This window comes from Vulpes lagopus, chromosome 12, assembly GCF_018345385.1.
Source record: "Vulpes lagopus strain Blue_001 chromosome 12, ASM1834538v1, whole genome shotgun sequence".
NCBI classification, from domain to species: Eukaryota; Metazoa; Chordata; class Mammalia; order Carnivora; family Canidae; genus Vulpes; species Vulpes lagopus.
In genome coordinates, this window is record NC_054835.1 from 7,309,759 (window position 1) to 7,329,206 (window position 19,448).

The 19,448-nt window shown below is 45.6% G+C and overlaps 1 protein-coding gene across 1 annotated transcript in view; it reads right to left on the reverse strand.

The window, feature by feature from the left end:
* Positions 1-3,185: 3,185 nt before the first annotated feature.
* The window catches only part of FNBP1 (formin binding protein 1), a 143,631-nt gene continuing 127,368 nt past the window's right edge, over positions 3,186-19,448 (reverse strand). Inside the window, exons 12-16 of the mRNA XM_041723795.1 lie at positions 16,035-16,144; positions 10,752-10,884; positions 8,861-8,982; positions 8,442-8,578; positions 3,186-6,664 (exon numbers count right to left, since the gene is read on the reverse strand). Coding sequence (XP_041579729.1) covers positions 6,486-6,664; positions 8,442-8,578; positions 8,861-8,982; positions 10,752-10,884; positions 16,035-16,144 — 681 coding nt within the window. The 3' untranslated portion in view covers positions 3,186-6,485. The remainder of the gene's footprint in view (positions 6,665-8,441; positions 8,579-8,860; positions 8,983-10,751; positions 10,885-16,034; positions 16,145-19,448) is intronic.

Sequence of the window (19,448 nt, forward strand, 5' to 3'; positions counted from 1 at the left end):
TCCCAGAATAAATGATACAGTTCAACTATCCTATAATAACTTATCTCCTGTAATGAGCTTGGGTTTGCAGCATTGCCCTTCCCATGCAGCTGTACAGACTGGCTGGGAGGCAAACACCCAGGTTAACACTGAGAAGCGCTTATGATCCATTCTCTTCTGGACACAGGTGGTACAGAAGGAAAAAAATGGGGGGGGGGTTTGCACAGGGGTTACAAGATACGAGCATATTCTATATTGGGCTGAACAGACATTAAAAGAACAAATCACTGCAGCTTATACCATTTTCTCTACATTGCGAGAAATTAATCTATCCTGACCCAGAATATGAAAGATGCAACGCACATGCATTACCGAGGCTCTAAAATCAATTTTATAAAAAGACCATTTAGCATCCTTGTGGAGCGGAGGAGAGTGGCCAGCTTGGGGTGGTGAGATTCAGAAGACCCTGGAGATTCCTGACCATCCACCCACCCGCTGGAGGAGGAGCCCTTTGTGGGGCCACCAGGACTGCCCATCCTAACCACACGCCTGTGGGTTTTGCAGGGATGCAGGGGAGGCCCGGCTTCTAGGGCATCGGTCAAGCCAGCCCTCTCACGAGATGGGGTGGGGGGTGGCTTGCTACAGGTGGGCCGCCGCCATGGGGAAGGGGCACTGTTGCCCATGTAGCAGCCCCGAGACACCCATGGTGTATGCTGCTCCGGCAGGGAGGCTGGTAGTCTTCAACCCAAGGGCCTAGCCCCCCTTCAGGGCAAGAGACGAACAGAGACAGAGACAGAAAGAGACAGAAGAGGAGGGGCTCATGCTGGCTGGCTCAGCTCAAACCCAAAGCCACTTCCTCTTTACCTGCTTTACCCCAGGCATTTGCTGGCTGGAGGCTTCTAGTCACTGAGCTGCTCTCAGAGGGTGGGGTGTGATCAACCCTGGTTTGCTGAGAGGAACCACTCTTTGGGGGCCACTGAACACAGGCCCAGCCCTTAGCACCTGTCGTTTCTGCCCTGGTCCCTTCGGCTCCTATAAGACAGCCTTGTCTTAGACTCATAAAAGTCAAGAAGAATTGAGGATGTTCGAACTGACCACCCAGTTACCAAAAGCCAAACGAGAGAAGAAAGAGGCCCGATTTCCTTCTTGGGTTTCGGATGGTGCCTCATTCACAGAAATGCACAGCCAATGATTTCTCTCGACTGTATCTGCACCAGAGAAGAAGGGAAGCTACTGCTGCTCTAAGGCATGAGTGGCCATGAGCTACATGGCCTCATGTTTTCCTCAAGGATCCATAAGAAGAAGGAAACTTAGGTCAAAAAGCCAACTCGATCCCGTCTCTGGGGCCTGCGGGGCACGTGAGCATATGCAGAAGCCATCGCCACAGATCACCCGAAGGACCACACGTAGCACAGGCTCTTTGGTGAGGAAAGCACTAAAATCTTAAGATGCAAATCTCGGAATTCATGGGAAGATGGGAATTGTCACCTTGTGACGAGCTAACGCCGAGCTGTGATGCTTGTTTATAAAGTGCCACGATCTGCCATTCTCATTGACGGGGTGATGACAGGGAGAAGGTGGGCTAGGTCCTCCCTGGACCCCACAGAAGGTGGACACAAGCTTCTGTGTGTGGCCCTCGAGATGGAATTGGACTTCGAGTGGAGACTTCTCCAAGCTAGAGCGCAGGCCCCAAATAAAAATGCCTCTGTGTGTGTGTGTGTGTGTGTGTGAGTGTGTGCGTGAATGTGAGTGAGATTGAGTGCAAGCCAGAGGGGGATGCATGTGTGCATGTGTGTGCATGTGCGTGCCTGCCCCAGGACCCCCCATGGACAATCTCAGGCTATGAAATGTCGTCTAGTACAAGGTAAGGACCCATAACCAGAAAAGGATCACTGAATGGTCAACGGGCTCGGGATACATCTATGACACTCAGGTGCTTAGTCCACCTGAGCACACCTGACCCTCCTTGTCCAGATTCTGTCGGTCTCCCCAGGGGGAGGCCAGTGGCAAAGTTTTCACGAAAGGCACAGTGTGAACCATGGATGGGCCAGGATGCTCCAGGTAGACCAAGGGCCAAGGCAGGGGCCCGGCAAGGAGGGAGCACGTGTCTAGCTGTCTTCCGTGGCCCCACACGCACGCTGGGACAGGGATGAGGACACGGGAAAGACCTGCTCCCGGAGAGGTGGCTGGGCTGGGCCACGGGAGGAGGAGCTGGGCCACGAGAAGCATGCTGTCAAAAGAAAGGAATGAAAAAGGCAAGCAGCCGCGTGGCAGGGGCAGGTTAGGAGGGATGTCGCTTCAGGCTGAGATGTCGCAGGGCCACCGGCCGGCCCAGCCCGGGAGCAGTCTGCGTGCGCGCCCAGGCCTGTGGAGACAAGCAGACCGAAGGGTTTCTCCTGGGAAGGCTCACCGAGGCTCCGGCTCCGCAGCCGCCTCTAGGAATCTACAACACAAAAAGACAGAAAGAGAAAGACCGTTTAGAGGGAGGTGGGCGGTCAAGGGCGGGCATTCTGCGGCCTGGCAAACTGCACCGCCGGAGGGGACAGCTTGAGAGCGGTGGGTTGTGCCCCCAGTGGGGTGCGGGGGCACATCTGAGATAAGGAACTTTCACGGTTTCAGGCGGGCTCAGGAGCTAGCCTTCCCTTCGGGGCGGTGGGGGGAGAGAGGCCCCCACGGGAGACCCTGCGCCCATCCACCCTGACCCCTCTTTCTGGGGACACTGAGTTTCGGAGGAAAGAAACAGGCCCAGCTTCCCAGGAGGATTCAAGGAACGTTCAAGGCCCGATTCTGTCCCCATCCGACACTCAGCCCTTTTATGAAAACATGGAACATCTTGGTGAAAAGGAAACACTTGTCACTCAATGTCGACTCAGCAATCAACAGTGAAAGTTCTTCATCTTGAGGGGGCAGAGAGGAAGGGGAGACAGACTCTTGAAGCCCTCAGGTGCGTACAGGGCGAGAAACAGAGCAGGTGTCATCATTTAAAAGGGGGAGCAAGGGCAGATTTTTAAAAAAGCATTTGGCTGGAAAAAGTTCCCCATTACTGAAGACAAAAAGAGTTAAATCCCCGTATGACACAGAATCATTTTCTTGGAAAGGTGACAAATCATTTAAAATACACAACACTGAGAAAAATACGTTTATTAGAGAGGCAGGTACAAGGGTACAACTAAAAGGTGCCAGACAGATTCTTTTCTTTTAGGGTGAGAGAGAGAGAGAGAGAGAGAGAGAGAGAGAGAGAGAGAGACAATCATGTTGGCCGTATTGGAACAGAACTTACTCAGAACACAAGTGTCTACAATAAACTCAAGCGCGGAGCTGCCGGCCGGGGACCTAGTCCTCCCGGCTTCCCCAGTGGTTACAAAAACAAAAAAGGTCATTAGGCAGGAGAATCACCAATAAAACAAACAGATAAAAGAGTCAAACGTTAAAACAATGAATTCAAGTCATCTTTTAGTTTTTAAATGGCAGTATATACAAATATCTGGAGGGGGAGTGGCTGAGGGCTGGGGATTACGGAACGTATTTAACAAGAAAACAATTTAAAAAACAAAACCAAAATCATAAAGTCACAATCCAACTGACCCATTGGACGTTCCTCTAGTCTAAATATTTTGGCAATTATTAAATAGTCACATCGTAGATAACACACACACACACACACACACACACACATACACATGCACACACACAAGTGCACAAGCACAGAATAGCTGCTTGGAGTTCTGGGCATTGGGAAGCAGCAGCCCCACGGGCTGGGGTGGGTTTGGGGGGACAGTGTTCTTGGGGGTGCCAAGCAGATTGAGAAACCAGGTGGGGAGGACAGGCTTCTACACATACACTAGTCCCCTCTAAATGTGTCTCAAAAGGAGAAAACTTTCTTAACAAGTTGAGACTTGGCTTCTTTCATTTTATGAGAAATAAAATTTAGGGAAGAAAACCAAAGTATACGGTGGGCAGAAATGGGGATTCTGATTCTTTGGGAATGGTTTCAGGACTTCTTCGAATACTTGGGGTGCACTGACCGGCTGGCACTGGGCTGTGAAGTGTCTTTCACTGTTCTGTCCCTACCCTGAGCTGTCTCTGCTAAGGCTTGGGGCACACAACTTAAAATCATGAATGTTAACTTATGTGCCCAAACCTGACCCCCAGCTCCCACAAACCAACTGATCCATTTTCTGAATCAAATTGGTGCAATTGTTAAGGAAAAAAAAAATAGAGTAAAACCACAACAATGTCACGGACGCCATACTTTCCAAGGGAGGCTTCAAAAGGCTCATGTTTTCGTGTCCCATCTGGGGTGCCAAAAAAAAAAAAAAAACAAAAGGCTCATCTTGTCTTGGCCGTTTTAAGGCTTTTTCACTGTTTGGTTTGCTTCCTGCTGCAGTTCATAGGCTGGAGCTGAGTCCATCACTGGACAGAAAGCTCTGATTTTAATATCTTAGGTCCCCCGTTTGCTTGGGTCCATGCCTAGTGCTGTGACCGCCCCCTGCTCCTGAAGAGGGATCCCTGTGGTTTCAGGGTCAGCTGAGTTACTTGCTGCAAATATTTAAAAGGGGGAACAGAAATGATTTTCCTGAGAGGTCTGGGGTCCAGGGTGAATGGCTTTATCAATGTTATGTCAGTAAAAGTAGAATAAGGCAAAAAAAATCTGAATCATGAAATTATATTTCAAAAAGCAGGCTGACCCACGTCTGTTTCCTGCTTTTGGTATTATACTACAGTTATGTCAGAAGCCACCGCTGGAGGACCCTGGCTGAAGGGCACAGGGATAGATCGGGTTTTGCTGTCTTTGCAACTTTCTATCATTATTTTTAAAAGTAAAACGTGTGTTAAAAATCAGGCTGTCATTAAAATTTACTAAATTCCATTTCTGGCGGTCCTTGAGACATGTAGTGACCTTTCTGCTAGAATCCAAACAAGCACCTTTAACTCCCGCCAGGTGTCAGACTCCTGATGAGCTGCTGCTGCTTCATAAATCAGCTTTTTTTTGGGAGGAGGGGGTAAAGTCAGCTTTAAATTGACTTGAGTTTATAAAAGGGACTCACAATGTAAAAGCAAGGAGCTAATTTTCTATTTCAAAGTAGGAAGGACATGAATAAGTAATTCTCAAAACCAAATAAAAAGAAAATCTGAGCCTGACACCTTTACTGTGAGCCATTCATTGCTGGTTCTCTGCGATCTCAGGGTAGATTCCTGGAGTGGGCACAAACATTGGGCTTGGTACCCACCTATGCATGTGACCGACTTCACTACCCATCTTGCCAATTTTAAAAAATGCACATCCCCACGTGACCCAGATTCCTTTCAAGGTGGTGAAATACTTTATTTTAGTCTGGCAATGATTAATTATATAAAATGAGCTAGCAATTCTAAAATGACTTTCAGTGAATTCATGTTGGGTCTTAAAGATACCAACGATTAAAACAAACAAACAAACAAACAAACAAACAAACAAAAAACCTAACAAACCCAAAACACTTCTGAGAAGTGATGAGCTGGGGTCTGCGTGTCGAAGCAGCTGCTGCACCAGATTCTTTTTACAGCCCCACCTGGGGACGTGTGAGCTGAATACAGCTCCACTTGCCACCAAACCTCCAACAGAAGCATGCTAGGTTTTTTTGTAAGTTCTCGAAACAGTACCAGGGAATCTGATCAACCCTGTCAATGGCAGAGGGGAGCTCAGTGGCCTTTTTTTTTTTTTTTTTAAGTGGTCTTAAGTAAAAAAAGTCAACTGGTTCATTGTTAACCAGGCTTCTCCGGATTGCAACTAGTTGTTTGGGATCATGCAGATGTGATAGAATGATCACAACGATCTACCAATGATCTTAAACACGTTTAAGGAAAACTATACACTTTCAGTACCAAAATAGGAATCATCTTATTCTTTCAAGCGGGGGGGAAGGTTTTATTTACGACTTCCTCCAAAGCAAGTGACTGTAAGATTAAACAAACTAGGGTAGTTAAAAAACAAAACAAAACAAAACAAAAAACCCCAAAACCTAGAGTAGTTCAATGTGTTAAGTTACCAAATGTAACATTCTCAGGTGGTTCAATTTATGGCAGATTATGGCAGATGCTTGCTAGAGATACGAGAACCAAAGTCTCCAAAGTCTTACCCGCCCCTCTGATGTGTGTGGACTTTTTAAATCCAGAGATACCAATTAGAAGCTAAAGGCAACTTTTTTTTGGATACCTACAGATACTGCCAAAGTACGAAATGTTTATCAGATTTCGAATGACAGAACCGTAAATTGGCAGTTGGCAGCTTTCCACATCATATTTCATGAGCAAGAGAAACATGATTATAGTCAAAACTAGCCAAGGAAATTCGGGTGTTCAGTGGATGCCTACAAGTCCACCGTGTGGCCATGTGACAACATGCACTCCGGTGTCCTCCGTCCAGGCTTTGGAAGAACTGCCTATAACAGTCCTAGTGGTAAGGAGAGACAACTCCATTTTTTTTTTTTTTTTTACAGTTTTTGTGGGTTTTTTTTTAAGTGGTATTAAATATAAGTCTTAGCACCTTTGGCATTTTTGTCCAAATAGACTTCGACGTACGAAGTAGGGACATAACCCTCTTCATCTTCATTTCTCCGGATGCGGGTCCATCCGTCACCTTTGTCTTCCTCTATCACGTACAGTGTTTCTCCTTCCACGACGGAGACGGTCCCTTCGTTCTGACCTGGAGGAGCAAGAACAGAACCTGTCAGGCAGGCTTCTGTCAAAACAAGGCGGAGCACACAGGGGAGCAAAGCAATGAGAAGACTGCAGCAAGCGACAGAGGCATGGACCCTTCCGGGTCCCTGCAAGGGCTCCTCCCACTCGGAAGCTTCCAGGCCCTCACCCGGCGGCTCTCCAGCTCTTCAGGGAGCCCCCCTCCCCCACCCAGGAAGCCAGGTGTTTCCCCAGGGAACGTCTTTGCTCTGCTCTTCCTCTGTCTCTAACTTTAATGACACCTTTTCAGACACTACCCCCGCTTCTCTTTGTCTGGCCCTGGTTCTTGTCAGGAGCTCAGGTTCCACTTCTTCTGCCTGAAACACACGTCCACCTCCAGGTTGCCCTGAACCTGGGTGGGCTGTGTCTCCTCCCAAACTACAACTTCCTCCTACCTTCCCACGTAGGTGGGGCCCTAGGAAGGCACCTTCGAGAATCCTCGCTTCCCATCAGCCATGGGTCTGAGCAGTTTGTTGACCTCGGCATCTCTGGGCCAGCTCTTTAACCAGGGTCCCCAAGGCCACTTGCAAAGACCAGCATCCCGCTGAGCACACAGCATTCTGGAGGGCAGATTGTCTGGGGAGCAGCCTCCAGGGGTGCCGTGGGGGCAGGGCTGAGGCCTGGGAGTGAGGTAAAGTCGGCAACACTGAACCTGGTGCTTTCTTGTCGCATTGAACGTGTAGCCTGGCGTGAGGACATCCGTAAGCTCCCTCTGTCCTGGAGCTCCCCAAATCTCCCTGAGCTTGGACTGCTTCTTACACAGAATCCTTAATATCTTTCTACGGTACAGCGTTCTGGCAACTCTGGGCTGGTCTTTTCTTTTCTTTCTTTCTTTCTTTCTTTCTTTCTTTCTTTCTTTCTTTCTTTCATTTATTTATTCATGAGAGACACTGGCAGAGGGAGATGCAGGCTCCATGCAGGGAGCCCGAGGCAGGACTCCATCCCAGGACCCCAGGATCATGCCCCGAGCCAAAGGCAGACACTCAACCGCTGAGCCACTCAGGTGCCCCTGGGCTGGTCTTTCTAATCCTTTATCTCTGTTCTCAGATTGGCCCTACGCACATGATGATAAATGTCCTAAGGTACAGCTCTCATGGTATCATCATCCTGCTCAAACGCTGTCAATAGCTCCTCAACTCTTGCCAAATCAAATCCAAACGATTCTCTTACACACCCCCCACCCCAGTGACACCACTTCTAGTCTCAGATTCCACTCCCACCTAAGACATCTAAGCTCCAGCCCCATGAGCCCATGCTTCCCTCACCTTCCTACCTCTGGTGCTCGGCAGCCTGGAGTATTCCGAATTAATTCTCTTAAAGAAGTCAGCTCACCGTCCCATGAACCCCCATCACTCTGTACCCCTCCTCTGGTAAATGCTGCCAGCCGACCTCCCCCAAAAGTTGGCTCTCTCTCTCTCCAAGGGTGGAAGCTACGCCAACCCCCACCCCACGTCCCACCCCTTTGGGGGTTTTACAAGACAAGAGCTCCAGAAGTATTGGATGAATGGATGAAATAATCATTATTCCATGCTATGTGCTGCAAATAAGCTCCCCAAAAGCTGTTGTTCTGTTGTATGGACCAGTGGGCAAAGTACACAGTCATGAGCTAGATAATGATGGTGATGACCATGAGCAGAACAACAGGGTAAGAAGAGAGAGAAAGATCTGGAAGGCTTCGGAAGAAGGTCCAATCACAGCAGAAGGGTCAGCGTGCGCAAGCAGGGAGCCAGGCGGACGCAGGTTACCTTCGAACGTGTAGAGGGCTTTGCAAGTCCCGATGGCGGGCAGGGGCTCCTCCTCATCAAACTCGTCATCGAAGTCCGTAGCCAGCACCTTCACCTCACCCTCCTGACTCTGCTCCTCTGTGTAACTGCCATCCGGGCTGCTCAAGAAATGAAACCACACGGCAACTATAGCGACTGCCCAGCAACACTCATAGCCCCTGACCGCTGTCACAAAGGCCATCTCAGGTCACCTCGTGTGCTCTGTCACCAACCCACATGGCACCAGGGACCCAAGTGATGGGGAAAGGGCAGATCAGGCACCACTGGCTCTTTGGTACAGAACAAGCACCTTACAGTCATTTCCAGACTCCAGAATTGGGACATGAACACAAAGCAAACTTGCTTCCTGCCGGACAGCAGGCTCGGTACAGATACTGTACCTCTCACGGTCCTGAGCACAGCTGTTGACAGTGGCCGGGTTCTGGGCGTCGAACATTCCACTCTGCCGGCGGCCCTGCTCACTGCGCGCTGGCAGCCTGCCTTCCACCTCAGCCAGCCAGGCCTGCAAGCAAAAGCCACCAAAGACCTGGTCTGAGCTCAGCTGAGGGCTGGACCATAGAGTCTGAAGGCCCCAAATGTGGGGGTTCAATGGTCACTGAAGCTGAGATTCGAGAAAAATCACATGGGGTAGGGGGCCCCAGGGTATCTGCATTCAGCTATATAAGGGACTCACAGGCAACTGCTTCCAGTTCATCTCACCTTGGAGAGGTAGAAGCAAATGTGTTTAGACAACGGTCACAATGCGACAGAAAGAGCACTGGACTGCATTACATTCTTGGGTTTTTTTTTTTTTTTTACATGGACCTCGAATTCACAACTGTGAGATCAAGACCTGAGCTGAGATCAAGAGCCAGATGCTCAACCTACTGAGCCCCCCAGGTGCCCCTCTACTCTTGGGCTTTTGAAAACATCTGTGTCGGGATCCCTGGGTGGCGCAGCGGTTTAGTGCCTGCCTTTGGCCCAGGGCGCGATCCTGGAGACCCAGGATCGAATCCCACATCGGGCTCCCGGTGCATGGAGCCTGCTTCTCCCTTTCTGCCTGTGTCTCTGCCTCTCTCTCTCTCTCTCTGTGACTATAATACATATATAAATAAAAATTAAAAAAAAAAAAAAGAAAACATCTGTGTGATTTCAGATAAGTCACTTCTAGTTCCTTCTGGTTCCACAATTCTGTGACCGTGAGGTCACACCGAGAACAGGAGGGCCCTGCCACACGTAAGCAGTGACTCAGTGTGAGAGCCACATTCTTCCCCTCGCCTTTTTTTTATGGACTGTCACTCTTTTTAATAGTAAAGAAACCTGTATAGAGGAAGTCAAATAAGGTAAAATTATCTTTGGCAACATCTGAAATAGTTTAGATAGAAATATCTAAAAAAAAAAGACAAAAGGATAAAAATGACCAGAAAAGGACATTTCTAGGTTCTAAACACTCCAACAGTAATAACTGACTTACAGATTCTAGCAAGACTTTTTTTTAAAAAAAAATATTTATTTATTCATGAGAGACAGAGATACAGGCAGAGGGAGAAGCAGGCTCCATGCAGGGAGCCTGACACGGGACTCAATCCCGGGTCTCCAGGATCACACCCTGGGCTGAAGGCGGCGCTAAACCGCTGAGCCACCCAGGGATCCCTAAGAACACTTTTAAAAAGCCGTATCTGATCCTTCATTGCTAGAAGTAACACCTACTCAGCCTGGAGCAATCAGTCACTGATGTATTTTTCCATGTTCTGTAGTCTCTAAATTTATAGAAGCCTTTTGTCCATAGCTCTTGAGTGCTCCTCTCTCTTTTTCTCTCTCTCCTTAAAACATTTATTATTTATATTCCCCACTCATTTCTCATTTGTGTCTCTCACCGGGTTTAACATATATAAACCTTTGATAACGTGTCCTTTGTAAGAACCATTTTTGACATGATTTCTTTAACTTCTGGACTCACGATCGCATGCTCCCAGCTGGACCCATTATCAACAGGCACTGAAGTAGGATAAGTACTAAGTGATACACTAAAACCAAAGAACAACATATACAAATACAGCTTTGATCAGTGTAGCTTTTAGGGGACATTAGGGACAGAGGGGCAGAACAGCCAGTGAGTGACTACTTTTCCTTTTATCATGACTTGAGACGCACCCTGCCAAATCCAACTGCACCTCTTAGAGCCCACGACGCATGGGTGCTCTAGAGCATCCCCATGCCGCGCCCCCACCCCCAGCCCTTACCCTGTTTCTTTTTTTCCGACAGAGCTTTTCAACCACAGCTTTTTCATACCTCAAATTTCTGGGCTTCTAGCCGCAGTTTTTCTATATTTTGGCTGACTTCTGCTAATTTGTGATCCAAACTGGCTGGGTCTCCCATCTGAGGATTCTTTAGGTAAACATCTTTCATTTTTGTTATGGCATCTCTGAAAAAAAAAAAAAGAAAGAAAGAATAGGACACAGTGAAGGTGATCAGCCAAGTGGATTCTCCTACCACCCTGAACACTGTGCAAATGGGAGCACACGAAGACTGTGTCACAGTATGGGATGGAAGGCAGGACTGGGGCCTGTTTTCATCGTAAAACTCTCTAAGAATCCTGCTCCCCAAATCTGTATAATCCAGAGCCAGATATGAAATTTTTGGTTGCCTTTTCTAAATGGTATCTGGTACCTCCCAGTGCCCTCAGCAACTGAGAAACATAAATCAGTCCTATCCCTCCCTTCACCCCAAACAACAACAAAAACAAACAAAACCCAAATAGCCAGGTGCACATTCTTGGTGCAAACCAAAGCTACAGCCGGCATCTTGGGTCTTCTGGGCTACCATCTGTTCCCCTCATGGGGAAGCACAGTTAACTGCTTTGGAAATTTCATTATACACTTTAAACGGTTGAGAAACCAAACCCACAGTTGGTATCCACGACAGGCGGGCAATGCAGCCTCAAAGCTACATGTCGCAAGATTCCACACTCTTCCTGAAGTCTACTTGGAGGCGCGCCCACAGCAGCCTGAGTAAATGAATCCCTACAGAAGTGCTGCAGCCATGCTGGGGCGATCTTCAGGCCCAAAGGGCTCTATTATTTTTGAACTCTGGCTTCCAGGGACTTTCAGAAGGGTTCAAGATGTAAAAAGTTCAGGGCAAATGACTCAGCAGGTGGTAATGGGTCAACTTTAATGAGCTTCATTCAGTGAAAAAAGCAGTCTAAACCTGCTATACACATAAGACCAACGAACCAAGCCATATTTTGAGTCATGGGAAATAGTTTCACTGAAAATACAGAAATATGAGGAAGAGAATTTCCATAAGTCCTCACCACGCCTCTGCTCTTCCTCACCCCTCCATCTGAGCCCCTCCATCCTGCTGCTCCTTTGGGGGTACACTTCACTTTCCCTGAGGCTGCATCTCCATTACAGCCCTCCATCCACTGCGCTCCCCGCCCCCTGACTTTGCTCCACTTCTTTCTCACAGTGTGTATACTTCCCGACATTATATAACTTATTATTATGCTTATTATTGTTGGTCTCTTCCTACTAGAATGGAAGCTGTCTGAGGAAGCACTACGAGCTCAGATTCTTTTGTTAACTTGTTATCTCCCCGGGACGGGACAATACTTGGCACGCAGTAGATGCTCAGTAAGTATCTGAGATGAACAAATGTTCTTACAGCAAACAAACTGTAATGTCCACCTTTAACAAATTCCTCTCTTGACTTTATGGCTACACCTCCAGCTACAGCCCTATCTCTCTGCAAAACTTCTCAAAAGACTTGTCAAGATTCATCACCTTGGATTCTTCTCCTTCTGTCTCTCCTGATAGGTCTCTCCAGAAGTTTAATTTTATGCATCTTTTCAAAGAACCAATTCTTGGATTTGTTGAACCTCTGTGATGAGTGCATACTTTTTTCCTATGTCATTAATTTACACTCTTTCCTGGCTTCTGTTTCCTCTGGTTCCATTTGCTGTGTTTTTTCTAACTTCTTAAGATGGATACTCAGCTCACTGATGTTTACTGCTTTTTGTTTTCAATATATATAGAAAGCATAAACTTCCCTTTCTGAGCATTGCTTAGTAACTGAGGTGTAGAATGTGGGTTCGGGTTCAGCTCTGCTCTATTTTCCAATATTTCTTAGGATTTCTTCTTTAGTTTCTGAGTTACCTGGAGCTACAGTTATTTTTTTTTTTTAAAGAGTTTATTTGTTTATTTATGAGACGCACACAGAGAGAGGCAGAGGCACAGGCAGAGGGAGAAGTAGGCTCCATGCAGGGAGCCCGACATGGGACTTGATCCTGGGTCTCCAGGTTCACGCCTAGGGCTGAAGGCGGCGCTAAACCGCTGAGCCACCCAGGCTGCCCTGGAGCTAATTAGTTCTTAATTTCTAAATGTTCTAAGCTTTACTGCAGGCTTCAGAGAACACATCTTGAACGGTGTCTACCCTTGGATGTTTGTTGAGATTTGCTTCATGAAAACAGGACATGCTCAATTGTTGGAAATGTTCTATGTGTGCTTGAGAAGAATGTGCACCATGCAATTATTGGATAGATGTGTACAAGGCCAATTTTATCAATTATATTATTTAAATATCTTACCCTGAATCTGTTAATCTGTTCTATCAGTTACTCAAGAGAATGCATTAAGAATCTCCCCCCACAACAATGTGTTTTTAAAAAAATTTTTTTAACAATGTGTTTGCATTTCTTGCACATACTCATATCAAAGGGCTAATCGCAAAACCTTTTTTATGTTTTGAGGTCATACAGTCCTACAGCTTGAAACTGAGCTGTTTGTTACTTGAAGCATTTATTATTATGAAGTTGATCTTCTTGAGCTGACTAGTTTGAGGGTTTTTTGGCCTGTAACTCAGTCTTCCTTTGGTTGGCACTGGCCAACCAGTGCATAGTATAACTTTTTCCATTCTTTTGGGGTTTGTTTGTTTGTTTGTTTAAAAATTTTATTTATTTGAGACAGAGCAGAGAGAGAGAACATGAGCAGGAGGGAGAGGGACAAGCAAGACTCTTCACTGAGCAGGGAGCCTGATGTGGGGATTGATCCCAGGACTTTGGGACCATGACCTAAGCCGAAGGCAGACACTAAACCGACTGAGCCACTCAGGTGCCCCAATCTTTTTCCGTTCTTTTATTTTCAACCTTTCTATACCTTATGGATTAGATGTGCCTTTTGTAGGTAGTATACAGGTGGATTTTGGGTTGTTGTTGGTTTACTCTGAAAATCTAATTGGAACATGTAGTCTGTTTACATTGAACATATTTTATTTCATTTCATTTTATAGATACTATGTGCCAGGTATTGGTCCAAGCACCTCCCACACACTGACACATTTAATCCTCATTATTAACTTCCTTTTCAAGATGAGGAAACCGAGGTAAGGTCAACCGAGGTTTAAGCTCAAGAAGAGCTTAAGAAGCTTGTCCAAAGTCGGCAACAGAAATAGGTAGAACCGAGAATAGGTTTGAACCCAGGGTATTTTAATATTTTTTAAAGTTTTATTTATTTAAGTCATCTTTACACCCTACATGGGGTTGGAACCCACAACCCCAACATCAAGAGTGGTATGCTCCTCTGACTAAGCCAGCTGGGCACCCTTGAACCCCAGGGCATTTTAAATCTACCCTCACACTTTGTGATTTGATTAGTCCTGCCTTGTTCCTCTTGTGCAAAGTGTAAGTTGCATGAGGACAGAGGTTTTATTTATTTTTTTTAAAGCTTTTATTTATTTATTCATGACAGAGAGAGAGAGAGAGAGAGAGGCAGAGACACAGGCAGAGGGAGAGGGAGAGAAGCAGGCTCCATGCAGGGAGCCTGATGTGGGACTTGATCCCAGGTCTCCAGGATCACACCCCGGGCTGAAGGCGGCGCCAAACCGCTGTGCCACCGGGGCTGCCCTGAGAATAGAGGTTTTTATGTGTTTTGTTCATCTCTTTATTTCCAGGGTCTAGGATATTTCCTTGTACACAGTAAATGCTCAATAAACAGTCATCTAGTGAATGGTTAAACAGGACTTACCTTCTTACAAGCAAGGCTACCGTGAAGGTTATAAAGTTAACCAGCTTCCGAGGCCACAACCCAGTGGCAGAGAAATTTCTCTGCATAATTATTGGACAATTTCTACAATGTTGTTTCAGATACCTGGGTCAGAACTTCTTATTCCCATACAGAATGTAACTGCTCACCCACTTGGGGCACCTGGGTAGCTCAGTCGGTTAAGCGTCTGACTCTTGACTTCAGCTCACATCATGATCTCAGGGTTGTAGGATCGAGCCCCATGTCAGGCTCTGTGCTGGGTGTGGAGGGGTCTCTGCTTCAGGTTCTCTCTCTCCCTCTGCCCCCCACCCCCACCCCCATATGCTCTCTCTAAAAAAAATAAAAATAAAAATAAGTAAATAAAACCACCCATTTCTCAGAAGTTGCTCTACGAGGGGTAAAAGAACAAACAAGTACTTTTCTTTTGCTATGTACTAAAATGGTACTGCCTAACCAATTTTGTTTGTTGGTTGGTTGGCTTTTGCATAACCAAATTTTAACCCCAGCTTTGCCATAACTGCATTTATGTAGCATCACTTTTCGGCCTATTTACAGAGCACAAAATCTCAAGTATATCTTTTAGAAAATCTCAAATAGATGAATGATTCACCTAATTCACTCAGTAAGAATTTATAAGGTGAAAGACAGTTAATAAAGGGGTTTTCAATCAGGATCGTTAGCAAGTATCCCCTAAGTGGTAGAAAAGATCTTCAAGTTATAAATGTGGGGAGGGAAGTGCAAATGAAAAGAGATATCAAGTCTTTTCTTCTTATTATTTTTTTGTATGTGTATCATGCTGGGATCAAACTTCTAAAACAGCTCAGAAAACCAGGACCCCCAGCAGCGGGATTTTGATGCAGAAGCTTCTCAAGAGCAAGCAAATACCACACCTCTGACGGCTAGCAGTGTGTGTAATAAGACATACCGTGATTTGTTTTCTAGACATCATTAACATGCTTTATAAAAAGGTAAAGAGACATGAGAAACTGGGAAGGTTGATTGTCACTTATTCTCAAATAGAAAAGACAAGGACATCTTGGACTCAAAGCTGGGATGTGGGGCAAGGAAAAGAAATGCCACGTTTGTCTTCCTCACTTGTACAAAAAACTCGGCTACACACTCATGAATAAAAAAAAAAGAAGAAGGTGGGGGATGGGGGAAACAGTGTCCCAAGGGGACACTTAATGCACTGAGTGATGTATAGAAGTGTTGGCTCACTGTATTGTACACTTGAAACTAACATAACACTCTATGTTAACTCTACCATAATTAAAATTTTAAACTTAAAAAGAAAAAAAGAGAAATGTTGAAATAAAGAAAGAAAAAAAAAGATAACCAAACGTATTTTGTTCCCCAAACTCAGAGTAAAAACCTCTTTGTTAAAAGAATTCTCCCGATCTGTAATGAAGCCATCCAGTAGACCCTCTGTGACAAAACACAGGGCTGAAATAATCACTTCTCTTGAAGCTATTTTAGGGTTTCCCATCTTTCCACACTGAAGCTGAATTTCTTAATAAGTCGTATTGCTCCACTCTACCTTTGATCCATCTCCTTTTGAATTTCTTTATTTAATTCATCGACTTTCTGCTGCAGCTTTTTCCTTCTCTGCTCAGGTGGGAGGTTGCTGAAATCCTCCGGTGTGGCACCCTGCAAATGCAAACATGCGTGAGCCAGCAGCACTCCTTGAGGACAGACACTAAGTGAAGCCTGCAGGACAGATTCCCCAGATACCAGAGGATGCAGATGTCTGCGTGTGTTTTCATGAGCTAAACTGAAGCTCTTTCCCACGACACCCAGCTGAGATGTGAGTTCAGTGCATGCAACTGAAAAAAAGTCCCACAAACCGGTTCGGGGTTCAGGTTTGCTGGCCAAACCACCACTGCAAAGGCAAGGAAGCAAGGCCACAGAAAGAGAGTGGGGAAGAAAAAATTCTGACCCCTGCGAGAATGGATGAAAAACCAATTTTGAGGCGGATTCTTCACTTGACCGGCAGTGCTGGTAGCAACCCTAAAGTGTGAAGGAAGTTTGAAGTTTCTGCTTCCTTCATACAACAGGGACAAGTGCCCCCAGCGACTGTTTCATGTCCAAGGCACTGCTTTACTCCCTAGTCTTTCTTCCCACTTCTTCACACAGGCTGAGGCCAAACATTTCCATCCCCAAGTGGCAGAGGGGACATCTGGTTCCTTGGAGAATGTGGGTGAAAGGGACATGAAAACATTGATGTTTCCTCTCCCTGCTGCCTCTAAAAGTCTGGTCACTCCTTTTTGACATCTGTAGGGTGACCTCACAAAATCCATGTAGAATGCACGCTCCTCGACCTCCGCACCAACTTCCCAGTGCACAAAATCCATGTCAGCTGTTTCCAATCCAGCAGAAGGAGCCTATTTTGATATCTTGATCCCCTTTCAGAAAGAATTACTGTCTTTCCAAGGTGCTTGCCATCTAAATAGAGCTTGCAGACTTCCTCAGATGCTTACATGTCAGAAGCTGTGGCTAAGCCACTGGTTATCAAGTGCTTTTACTTCAATAAAGCGTTTTTCATAAGGAGAGAGAAGCGTATTCAACAGCCAAGGATAAGCCAAGAAATTTAAAAAAGAGGTTTTACTATAGAACCAGTTAAACACACTGGTTTGGGAGTGTGGGTGGAAAAGAGAGGACCCGGATAATGGAATTCCAAAATCGAGCTGAAATTGCCAAGCAGCTGACATGATGCTTGTGACCGAGGCTCCCTGGCTGCTTATGACAGAAGGCCAGGCTGCTGTGCTGGAAGCGTGTGATTTAGTAATTTACCGGAAGGCCATGCACAGCCCTTTCAGTGGAGTTTCTCAGACTCGTGTGTGTGTGTGTGTGTGTGTGTGTGCGCGCGCGCATGTGTGCACATATGTAAGAGAGAGAGAGAGAGGGAGATGAGAGAAACCAGAGCACAAATGGCTATTCCCTCATGGCAAGCCAAGCAAGCTTAGTTGCCTCTAAAACTAAGATGATGCAAACTCATCTTCAATATGGAAATAAATCAGACTTGTTTTCTTCTGTCCCATATGCTATTACCATCTGTAATACTTGAGACCCAAATTGTGTGCTTGTCACTGAGCCCGAAAGCACGATACCTCGTATGTACTCATGCTGAGTTTACTTAAATTGAATCAGCATGTTTTCCAAAATTAAGATTTGTTTTGTTTTTTTTTTCCAGTGCCAGAATGCACCATAACACAGGGCAAGACACGCTGCTTCAGAAGCCAGGAAATCCAGTGAGTGCTCCATGTTAACTCATTAAGAGTTACTAAGCCTAACTAACTAGGGGCTAGCAGGCCCAAAGAATTTTTTTCCTACAAAGAATGGAAAAGTTCTCATCTCTGCACTAGTCAGTACAGTAGCCACACATGGTGCAATGGTGGAACTGAATTTTACATTTTTATTGCATTTTAATTAACTAAAATGTAAATAGGCACACGTGATGGGTAGCTACCGTATGGGATGACATGGGTGTAGACTATGAGCAGGTGGTGGGTTTGCAGTGGTGCGTAAACACAGTACTTGTGACTTATAAACAAGTTCCCTATACAGTGAAACACTTAACTTTAATTATTTATGAAAACTAAAAACAGTTAAATAATAAACCAATGAAATAAGTCCCTTCCAATAGACATTCTGTGTTTCTGTATCATTATTTAGAAACTAATCTCATGAGCAATGCCCCGAACAGACTTCACATTGCTTTCAGGTCATGGCTTCTTCTAGATCCAAAGGATCATAAGGTGTCTGGCACTACCTTAAAAGGCCATTGTGTCCAATTAGCCTTTTAAGGCTTGGATTATTTTAAACAATACACTGACCTATGATTCATTTTGCCATGAAGGGATTTATATTTCTAGCTTTGAGTCAGAGTAGACGTTCTGAAATCTTTGGAGGGGCCCAGTTTGCAAAGAGACTGGCCACACCTATGTCACTGGTTTTGCAAGAGGGGATCAATGCGTGTGGGGATATTTTATATGGTTGTGGCTCTAGGAGGAGCTTGTTTTACACACTTCGGGAAGCAAACTCTTGCTCCTGAGCATCTCCCCCCGATAGCACAAGCAATAGCTAGCTGCTTCTTGTCATTTTACTTTTTTCCACCTCGGGCATCTTTGGGGAACACTTCCTTTCTTTATTAGCTTCAAAGTAATGGTATAAAGCACCAATTCAATACCAGATCAGTAAAATGATTCCCATGTCAGACAGAAAGATCGCCTAATATTATTATTAATATTATCTTTTGCTGCTAGCACCTCAGCAAAAGAAGAAATACAGGGGCGTCTGGGCGGCCAGACGCAGTGGCTGAGCCTCTGCCTTTGTCTCGGATCATGATCCTGGGGTCCTGGGATTGAGTCCCACATGAGGCTCCCCATGGGGCACCTGCTTCTCCCTCTGCCTGTGTCTCCACCTCTCTCTGCATCTCTCACGAACAAATCAACCAATAAGTAAAATCTTAAAAAAAAAAAGAAGAAGAAGAAATACAGAAACAGCAAGGAAGGAACCCTGGTACCTGAGAGATTCCTACTTAATTGACCCAATTTCTCCCAAATTCATGCTGCTGCCGAACGTAGTTCATTGAAACATTTAGAATGTTTTCCTTCTCATGGAGACCTTAATTAAGGACTCGTCTGGGGATTTTATTTCACGGTCTAAGAAATATGTTCCATTTAATAAAATATTCATTTCCTCTAGGGTTGGGTTGGTTGCCAAATACTGAGTCAGGCTGAAAAAATTCTGGGTATCCACACATATATGTATCCCTGTACACACATACAAATATGTATATAAGGATAACCCAGAAACCACCATCCAGCATTAGCAGCAGCAGTGCCTAAAGCAACTGACCCGTTTGATCCCGGGTTTTGGCACCAGAAAAATAAAAACATAAAAAATAAAATAAAATAAAATAAAATAAAATAAAATAAAATAAAATAAAGGA